Raw genomic sequence first — 10,619 nt, forward strand, 5'->3', positions numbered from 1 at the left:
GTACGTGCTTGCGTGTCTTCTCCACTGACCGCACTCAGTAACAAGCTGCAAAGAAAGGAAATGTTTTAATAAGATAAAAAAGTGATTTCAATCATTTCCCAAGGCAGGATGCATGACAAATGATACTGAGAATTATTTTATACAAATAATTTATTATGTCTTTTATATATAATATCAAGGGATATGATCATGTTATACAACATTTGCCTTCTAATATACTGTAGATATACAGGTGGTGCAGTAAAACATTAATGTGCTTACCTTTCTGGTGTTGTAATGTTATCCAGATCATCAACCACCATTACCTCTCCCTGTACTTTTTTAGCCTCTTCTTCAGACTCTTTCCGCGCTTCTTCCGTCTTCTCCTCCGCCATATCCAAGTACTGTTTCACAACATCTTCCAGTGATTTTACATTCATCTAAACAAATTAGTAAGTATGGTTCTCAATCTTTGTTTGCATGAGTTCAGAAAGTGTAATTACAGAAAAAAACAAGTGATGATATTAGTCGATTAGCTACACTCCTCCATAAATTGATTATTGTTAATGCTTCTTTAAATGAACACCATGTACAAACTAAAAAAAAAAAAATCGCTCCAATAACACTTATGACCATGGCAACACTCATATGCTTGTCTTCATTCATTGGGGACATGGAGTTTTTCACGAAAGTATTTACTATACACACATACAAGTAAGCAATGAAATGTTTATTTTTCAACTCAAGTAGAATAAATCTTATCTTGTATTTAATGTTTTCATCCTCCTACTATCCTTCTAGGTCACAAGAAAGAAAATTATAGATTTTCTTCCTACGCTTTATCCTTAATTATTAAAAAGAGGGGTGTGGGGGCTGGGTGAAGGTCTTCCTGGCCTCTATAATTGTGCAGCTAGCTTGGGGGTTAAGATGCAAAGAAACAGTATTTCTTTGCTGTTTGCTGTGATAGTTCTTCCAATTTGATTGATTAAATCACTACAATTTGTGGGGCAATATACAAGCCTAGTCAGCAAAACAGAATGCAAAATTATTATTTCGGCCCAAGCCCAACGGAAAATATTATTTTCGGCTTGCTCTCGCAGGCCGCATAACACACACCAGCGGCCCATGTGAGGGAAATTATAAAGAGATTTACCTGTTGACAAATGATCTTGTACTGGTAAAGGCCTTCCTTGGCAGTGTGGCTTTTACGAAGCTCGACACACAAGGTCAGGTACATCGTCATTATCGGTTCATGGATCTTCTGCCAAGTACGATGCTTTTTGCTTTTGATGACATCATACAAGGCATCCAAAGCAGGCTGCTTCTTACCAACATCAATAAACTCTGAGTAGTAGATGTAAATATGCAAAATATTTTAGTTAATTATATACCTTATAAATACTCGAGTATAAATACCCTCCATGTTTGAGAAGGTTTTTGGAGGATATTTGTATATATATAAGATGACCCTGTTTCACCGTTAGAATTCCTACATTTTGCTGCTTTTTTATGGTGTTGATACTTCATCTAGCTGGTCAACTGTAGGTCCAATCTTCCAAATAATACCGCCATTCATTGCATTCCTTCATACTAATAGTTTATAGTAGCTTCAATTCAGTAGCAAATTTGCGTGTTACAGACGATCTGCACATAGACAAACATCATTTAAAATAAAATTTGTATGTGTTGAGCGTACTATAAGATGACCCCTGTTTTTTGATCGTAATTTTCTATTTTAAGCCTTGTCTTAAATATGAGAATATATACGGTACAATATATTAAAATGATGTACCAGTGTTACTATCACCAAATTCAACAATACACAGTCAGTATTAAAAATTGCTGTGTTTCCGCTTGGCCAACCCGAAATAATCACTATCAAATAATAGTAAAAGGCATTAAAATCACTTTGAACCAATATTTCAACAGAAGGCCTACTTACTGTACTGTGTGGCAAAATACGACTTTTCTATTTGGAAGAAGAGTAGGCCTAGGCCTAGTATGAGGGCTTAGGCTAGGTCATTACTTTAGCTAGGTATGTGACTATCAGCCGTTGTGAGAGCGATATTGTGGCACCGCTATCATTTTTGCCAGCAACTCGACTGTTGTTTTCGCTGCAGAGGTCGTTTTTATTTTTTCCCTGTGACCCGAAAATAGTAATGACGTAGTTCACATGTTCTTCTTTCACCTAGTCATCAAATCAGTTTTTTCCGACTTAAGTGTATTTACTGCCGAAAGTTTGAGTTTTTAAAAACATTCAATCTTTTTAAAGAAGTTAAGTTTATTTTGTTCTGAAACCAGTTTATTGTGTTAGTTTATATATTTATCTACATCTGGGTGTAATATTTAGATAATCTGAATACCGAAACCTAGTTTTTGACCGAAAATAAAAAGTGTGTTGTGAATGGAAATTTTCAAAATTTTTCAAAACTGTTCGTGCAGTGCAGCGTGAGCGGTCATGCATGTCTGGTCTTGCCTGATCGCACATGACAACATGTTTATATACACAGTCACTACTGATTTTATGTTATGTTTTATCCAAGTTTATATTGTTCTGAAACCAATTTAATTTTAATTATATCAATACTTAATATGTAATATATGTATAATCATATTTTGATGAAATAAAAGTGGGACGACCATAAGAAAGGAAAAAAAAATATTTTCAATGAAGGGTAGGAAAGGAGGTAGGGTGGGGTCGGGTGTCTTCAGGGGTGGGGGTCAGAACACCCCTACATATGCCACTGCTTTTGTTCTCCTTGTGTGCTTTCAATGTCTTTTTCATTGAGGCATGTGTAAAAAACGTTTTAAAACATTATGGCATATTATAATTATTTGTAATTAATTAATTTTAATGAGTTTTATAATGCTTATTTTGTCCATTGTGTGCTTACAAATGCTTTTATTTTATTAAGAAATGTATAGAAACAAAAAAGTTAGAGCATTTTTTGTACGTTTTCAAGAACAATGTCACAAACTTCTCCATTGTTTACATAGGATTTGAAGTACCAAAATTAGGCATTATATTATCTCTTAAATTCTGTAACTTTGCTGATATTTGACGGATGACAATGATCTTGGTATCAATTTAATTCTATACTAATACTCTTTCAAATGATACCAGCTGCAAAGCAGTGGTGGCGGCAGAGGGGGGCTGGGGGCTATAGCCCTCCGTCAGGCAGGTCCTGGCGCCATCACTGCTGCAAAGAAATTGCTTGAATTTGAAATTTTGTGTCACTAACCTACTTTAGCGCCACAAAAATTAAACACACAGCATACAATTGCACTGATCAAGGAGTTTCTAAATAGAAATAGACTAGGGCTTAGGACTACACTTAGCTAGTAGGTAGACTAGGCCCTAGCTAGGCTGCAGCAGCAATATAAAAGTAGCCTAGGCCTAGCTCGCCTAGCCTAGCTCTATAGGGATAGCTAGGCCTAGGCTAGAGGGCCTAACGAATGTGGCTGCTATAAATAATAATAAATTGTTTATTTCTGCCTTACCTTTTGCTCTTTTAAGAGCATTTTCAGGTTTTTGAAAATATATAGGCATAGTGATATGTCTAATTTAACCAAAGTGCGACCCAATAATTGTAGAAATTGCTTTAAACATTCAATAAACAGGTCTGGATGCCCTCACCACATGGAGGAACACCTCTGAAAGGAAGATGGCGGAATAATCATTCCCTGATTAAATAGATTATAGAGGGCGATATTGTATTGGCTTTGAGGCTTTGACAGAGCCATAGATAGAAAGAGTTGCGACATTGAGAATTTAGAAGCCATTGTGTTTCCAACCCGATTCGCGTTCTGTCGTGATGTCACTATAAAAACTCCCTGCGATGGCAAGCATTCTTCATTTAGACAATCCTTAAGTGGCTCCTGTTATTTTTGCAAATAAATGATATGTGACGACCAGAAAAAATTAATTAAACATGTATATCAAAATGTAATTAAAATCCGTATATATATGGTATATAGATTGTTGCTCTTTAAATTTGAATATGAGCGAGCCCTATACAAATCTTATGTTATTAATTTGATTATTATTATTTATAAATATTAAAATAGTATAGGTCAGTTGGCCGCAAGATTATAAAACATCACCTTTATTTTCATTGTCATTCGTAGTTATACAGGCTGTACAAACAATTGAAATTAAAAAGAACAATTTTTAATATTGTTTAGCGAACAACTTTTAAAGATCGTCAGAAACGGGCGAAAAAAAATTTTTTTTTACTTATTTAGCTTAAATATTTTGCCGAACGCATGAGAAAATTTAAAAAAAATTTTAATGATGAACGTAAACAGTGTAATAATGTAATTGATAAATGCTTTAAATTTATATAATTAAGGAAGATATATATATATATATATAAATAAAAATAAAATTTTAATGATGAACGTAGACAGTGTAGGGGAACGAAGAGCGTAATAAAATACATACTTATTAGTTAATTTACATTTTTCGTAGCCAAAAATAGAATTACATTTTTATTCGAAATCACCATTATTAGGTTCGCTAATCAAGATATAAAAAAAATCTTGCCTAAACATCTTTAATATGCAATGTACGTTTCACATATACTTTGCATGTGTTCATCGGGAAGATTATGACACAAAATGGACGGTGTGTACCACGTGACTTTCGCAAGAAGCGGAATGTCGCAACTCTTTATCGCTTAGCTGACCTGTCAGGCTGTCAGTAATCAGTATTTATCGGAGCCTGGTCGAGCTATAACGAGCAGAACAACCGTCAGTGAGTTCGTTGTGACAAGGGTAGGTAGGGGTAGATTACACCATAGTGATTATACAAGGGCTGCTGGCCCTGGACTCGTAATATTTCATAGATAGAAAGCTGAGCTAGCTAGGCCCTAGAGAGGCTACCGCCCAGAATCGCCTGTTTTCTAATAATACAGTTTGCCCTCAAATTCAAGACCACCTTTGGGACCTGAAAATATAATTATATAGGGTGGTCTCGGCGGTCAGTGCCTAAGGCCTAGTGGGTTGCTTTGTGTTACAAGATTGAAGATTGTTATTTTGTTCTCTGAATAAGAAAGAGGGGTCTGAATTAGAAGAAGGTGCACTCAACTGTATCATGTATTATGTAACCTAGTTAGGCCATCCTAGAGGGGAGCCTAGGCCTTATTATTGTAGCCTTGGCCCCTAGCAACAAATATGAATGTCATCTTGATTTTGACATTTTAACAAATTAGAATACTGTAGAGTATGGCAGTACCAACATACACTATCTCGGTAAGGACACAAACAAAAAATTATTAGATTATCACTCTCTTTTTTTTAATTGATGAGGGAGGGCGTTTTTTTGTTTAGTTTTTGTTAATATGTTGTTTTTTTTTTAATCGGAACAATACAGTACATTATTTCACTTTTGTTTTTATCGCTGAGGGAGTTGAAATAATTGATGCAGTAAAACAAATTTTATTTTTATTTCTGCATCAATATTTCCCGATTTTTTGACGCGGGACGGAGTGATAATCTAATAAATTTTTATATTTGCTGTAATGGTGAACATCCCTAGCTGTTGCCAACCTAACCTTCGTTATTGTTACCAAGATAGTGTACCGGTACCGTATCTCTGGACACATTGTTACCAACTCGTATCATACAGCTATAATTTGAAGTTAGGCCTATGTTGAAAGTTTTGTTACTTAATTGCAGTCATCAACAACTGTTTGAAATACAACCATGGCAGACATCAAGCTGCGAGCCAATCAGAGAATGCAAGCAAGTGATGTAAACGACAATGAAGAAAAAATGCGTCTTAATAACACAAGTCTACAGGAGCTGAATAGGAAAGTGAGGGAGAAGATTGGAGAGTTGAGTTGGTGGCAGTGTTACGGCGTTGATTGGGTCGTTATCCTTTTTATCTACAGCCTCCTGCCAATGAGTTTATATTTATTCACTTCGACCAGCCTTGTTTCATATGGAATAGGAATTGTATGCCTTGGAATTGTCCATGGAGTAAATGCCACTCGTTGCTCTCATATGGCAGCCCACAATGGACTCTGCAGATCAAAATCCTGGAACATATTTTGGCGTTACTTCTTCTGCGAGTTTTGCAGTTTGTTCTCAGTTGAACTCGGAATGGACATCCATATAAAAGTGCACCATCCTCATACTAATGTCATCGGTCTTGGCGATTCAAGTTCTTGGCGTGTTCCAAAACTTTCACGGACGGCCTATATGTTTATCGCTCCTCTGCTGCTTCCGTTACTCTCGCCTTTTATTTCAATTAGTCGGCTAGTGTCTAGCGGGAAAAACAAGGCGGCCATAAAGTGTGCGCTAGTCATGATTTGTGGACTCGTTGCCTTCATATACATTCTACAAGTCTTTTCTGGAATGTCCGCTAGAAAAGCTTTCCTTACGATTTTTGCATCACGAGCTCTGACGAGCCCATCATACATTCATGTGAATATATTCCAACATATTGGAATGCCAATGTACTCCCAGCAGAATCGACCGCCAAGAGCTGTGTTGATGTCAACTGGTGTCCTGAATCTCAATGGAGCGTGGATCCTTGACATCATCTTCGGACATTCCTTAATAAGTTGCCATCTGGAGCATCATCTCTTTCCACATATATCTGATAACATGTGCCGGATTGTCAAGCCCCTCGTCAGGGAACACGTCCTACAGAATGGTTTACCATACAATGTGGATTCTTACTGGAATAGGCTAAAGTTGTTTTACAAACAGTATGATAGACTTATGGTCAACGCTCCACCCATTACTAAATATGTGGGTATTCAATAATCTTGTTGATGTGTGATAGTTATGCGATATTAAAAATATAAACTCATTAATGTGCTTTATTATTATATATTTAAATCAATTAATTAAACTTTAAATTATGCATAGTATTAATAATTTGAGATATTTCAATTTATTTTTGAGTGTAAAACGATTGCACTACACTTCATAAGGCCTAAAAAATAAATTGTTTGTTTGCCCTTTAATGCTGAAAATTGTATAGGAGGGGCGGATGCAAAAAAGTTTTTTTTGGTGGGGTTTTTTTTTCTCCTGTCAACAAAATTAACATTAAATCGTAATGCTTGCAATTAAGCCTGTCTCACTATTTGTTTTTCAAAGGGTATTCATCAGACTGAATAAAAATAACCCATAATCGATATTTTGCAATGAATTTAGGCCTAGAATGGTGATACCTTACATCAGACACCCAATTTAGAACCATTTCATGTGCAAAATTGAGAAAAATAAATATCACTTTTTAAAAATTTGTGAAAAAAAATCCTATTTTTTAAAATGCTGCCCCTAATTTTACGTGAGCTGGGGACGGGCACTGGAGGGAAAACAAACAATTTTTTTTTAGGCCTAATGGTTGCTCTACTGAAGGCAGTAATGTTATTCCATAATTTCATTGTGTTCACAGGTGAATTGAAACTTAGCATTAGAAAATATTTGGAGATGTAATATAAAATTTTTAATGACCAAACCTGGTGTTATTCATTAGCAAATGTGGTATAATTCATAAGCAATCTTGGTGTAGTTTATGACCAAACCTGCAATAATTCAAGAGCACATGGTATAATTCCAAGTGCAAACCTGGTATAAATCCGAAGTGCAAACCTGGTATAAAATTCCAAGTGGTAACTTGGTATATTTCCAAGTGCAAACCTGGTATAATTCCAAATGCAAACTTGGTATAATTCCAAATGCAAACCTGGTATAATTCCAAATGCAAACTTGGTATAATTCCAAGTGCAAACCTGGTATAATTCCAAGTGCAAACCTGGTATAATTCCAAGTGCAAACCTGGTATAATTCCAAGTGCAAACCTGGTATAATTCCAAGTGCAAACCTGGTATAATTCCAAATTCAAACTTGGTATAATTCCAAGTGCAAACCTGGTATAATTCCAAGTGATAACTTGGTATATTTCCAAGTGCAAACCTGGTATAATTCCAAATGCAAACCTGGTATAATTCCAAGTGCAAAACTGGTATAATTCATTGAGCAAACTTGGTACATGATTGGAACAGTGGTTAATTTTTAAGAGCTTTATATAACATTTAGTCATAATAACACTTTACACTCGACAATTGTGAGCACTCAATTAATTTGGCAGTATTAGAATTTATTGGACAAATATGTTTTCATAATTTTATAATATAATCGGTATTGTATCAAACCACAGGGCCATAGTAAATTCAGAGACAGACCCAATAGTTTGAAATAGAGAGTCCCACGAAGGGACTTCCACAGATAGAGGCCCCTGTTGAATCCGTCACTGAATTTATACAGAAGCTTAATGATATATGCTTATATAAACATTTAGAATATGTATACAGTATATAGAACATGTAGAATATGTACTGTATCTGCTTCATTATTTGTATCAACATGTTTATTGATATTTTGTTCCTAAAGTACTTGATCACCTGACCTTGCTAACTATGACAGATTAAAACTCCCATTGTGTTCTGTGCTGTTGCAATCAAATTCTATAAAGGTAGGGGAACTTGTAGCATGATTCTGAAGTCCAACTCATAACATTTCAATTGGTACACATCTGCGTTTGTATTAGATATCCGTCTATTTTTTGTTTGCGATTTTAACCTTTGACCAAAAAGTTAGTTACCACAACATTTTTTAATTGTAATAGTCTTATTTATGCAATATTTTTAATATATGATTCACAGTTAAGATAGATATATTAATATGTCATGTTTCAAAACGAAACATCTCTGATCAGTTATCTAATATGTACAAGTATATAATTATATGCGTTATGAGATGTATTAGTTTCAGTGTTTTGATTTCTTCTCACGGTCTGTTGTACTGTGGTTTTATGCAGGTCTTGTGATATAACGTGCGCCCTCTATACTGTCTTACGAAAATCGCGTTTGTTGAGGACGATATTAATTTTGCGTGATTGAAACCGCCATTATTAAATATTTAAAAAATCTACTCAAGTGAAATGCAACTGTCTCGATGCATAATATTGTAACTCGCGTAATTAAAAGCAATTAAATGTTACTCCAATTAAATGTAAATCATCAAAGAATATCCTAATATAATTATACCATTATGAGTGGACTATATAATATTAGCTTTCCGATATAGGCCTATACATAATTATGCCATTAGTTTAATTTTAAAAAAACCACCATGATTAAACATAAAAAAAATGTCTACTCTCTATTCGTGGTTTTCCATTTCTGAAGCCGCTCATTCAGGTGGACCCAAAGATGGACGTGCCCCTGTTTTGCTACTGCCGCCTGTTTCTACAAAAAGAAAACATATACAAAATGTGTACAATGTTTTGTAACAGCATAAATTGTACAGTGGACCGTATTCGCGCGAATAAGCGCCCCGTTTGAATAAGCGCCCCTCCTAACATGAACATTTCCTTATGCACCCCGTTTAAATAAGTGCCCTGTTTGAATAAGCGCCCTCAGGAAGTGCAAAAAAATATTTTAAGCGCCCGGGCGCTTATTCGCGCGAGTACGGTACACATTTTAACATTATTAAATACACTGTATAAAGCCGGTTTTCCACCAGGCGAATTTATTCGCGCGAATCGAAAGTGTCGGTTCATACGCATTCAGCATTCACATTCCCTAGTATCGGAGTTTTTGCGAAGCGAATAAATGCGCAACCAATCAGAGCACAGGAAGCGAACCGACGCTTTGATTCGCTCGAATAAATTCGCCTACTGGAAAACCAGCTTCATCTAAAATTAAATCCTGCAAGGACTGAAAGTTTAAATAACCATTGATATTGCCCTCTTTCTCATCATATGGAAGAGGATAGCCTGTTTGACCAATATATTCTGTATTATTATAATGCAGAATACTATATTGCAAAAGTAATTTCCGTACAATCGCATCACAGTTGCGTCGCTACAGCGTCGTTTTCATTTCTAGTTTTCACTGTAACCCTTGCACTGCGTAGCTGTCCCCGACTCAATCGGGAACGCGCCCTTATTCAACTGACCAATCAGCGTCGCCAAAAGAGTCTACGATACCGTGTAGCGATTTTTATGGAAAACCAAGCTTTAACATTCACTGATCTTTTTATTTAGAATGCAAAAAAAAGGGGGCATTTTCGGACATTAAGAGGTGTAGTATTTTTCCTGAGACAGGGCCCCGAAGATCCTTAAAGGCTCGATTTCCATACAATCGCTCACTACTACTGCCCCAGGTAAGGCAGTCGACACAGAAACTGCTTCATTTCTATGCTGTCGCCCTCACCTGGCTCTTCGTGCCCCTTGATTTTATGAATTATCTACCCTTGCTGTGCTCATGAATAGTTTGCTTTACATTTTTTATGTAATGGAAAGGGAATGGCATGATTTATAGGGAAACCTCGCAAACTTGTGACAACGATAGCGAATATGAATACGTCATCTTCATTATTGTCATTCGTGCCTAAAACCTTAACAATCGTTAATTCATATAAAAGTCATGGATCTCCAACGTTGTGACAGATATGTTAAAAATACTGTTGAGATGGATTGACTAAAGACATTATGACGTAACCGTAATCGTTATTGTTTTCGTGAACTTGTGAAACCTCTCTAATTGAATTATAATACGGTACCTTCCAATATAAGGACATGTAATCTAATTAATTCCTCATATTGGAAGGTACCGTAT

At 35.7% G+C, this 10,619-nt stretch overlaps 2 protein-coding genes across 2 annotated transcripts in view; one reads left to right on the top strand and one right to left on the bottom strand.

Moving 5' to 3' along the window:
* Nucleotides 1-3,638, bottom strand: part of LOC117118822 (eukaryotic translation initiation factor 3 subunit A-like) — a 20,251-nt gene extending 16,613 nt beyond the window's left edge. The window contains exons 1-3 of the mRNA XM_033263535.1: nucleotides 3,481-3,638; nucleotides 1,133-1,323; nucleotides 262-419 (exon numbers count right to left, since the gene is read on the bottom strand). Coding sequence (XP_033119426.1) covers nucleotides 262-419; nucleotides 1,133-1,323; nucleotides 3,481-3,529 — 398 coding nt within the window. The 5' untranslated portion in view covers nucleotides 3,530-3,638. The remainder of the gene's footprint in view (nucleotides 1-261; nucleotides 420-1,132; nucleotides 1,324-3,480) is intronic.
* A 959-nt stretch (nucleotides 3,639-4,597) lies between these two features.
* LOC117118824 (fatty acid desaturase 6-like) lies at nucleotides 4,598-8,762 on the top strand. Its single transcript, XM_033263539.1, has 2 exons — nucleotides 4,598-4,755; nucleotides 5,659-8,762. The coding sequence occupies exon 2, from the start codon at nucleotides 5,686-5,688 to the stop codon at nucleotides 6,751-6,753; it is 1,068 nt and encodes a 355-aa protein (XP_033119430.1). The 5' UTR covers nucleotides 4,598-4,755; nucleotides 5,659-5,685; the 3' UTR covers nucleotides 6,754-8,762.
* Nucleotides 8,763-10,619: the final 1,857 nt, after the last annotated feature.

This window comes from Anneissia japonica, unplaced genomic scaffold (genome assembly GCF_011630105.1).
Source record: "Anneissia japonica isolate Jap-2015-1 unplaced genomic scaffold, ASM1163010v1 scaffold737_len1565949_cov176, whole genome shotgun sequence".
NCBI classification, from domain to species: Eukaryota; Metazoa; Echinodermata; class Crinoidea; order Comatulida; family Comatulidae; genus Anneissia; species Anneissia japonica.

What these genes read in the sequence shown, in the direction of transcription:
- LOC117118824 (XM_033263539.1), top strand. Translation starts at nt 5,686, where the DNA reads ATGGCAGACATCAAGCTGCGAGCCAATCAGAGAATGCAAGCAAGTGAT.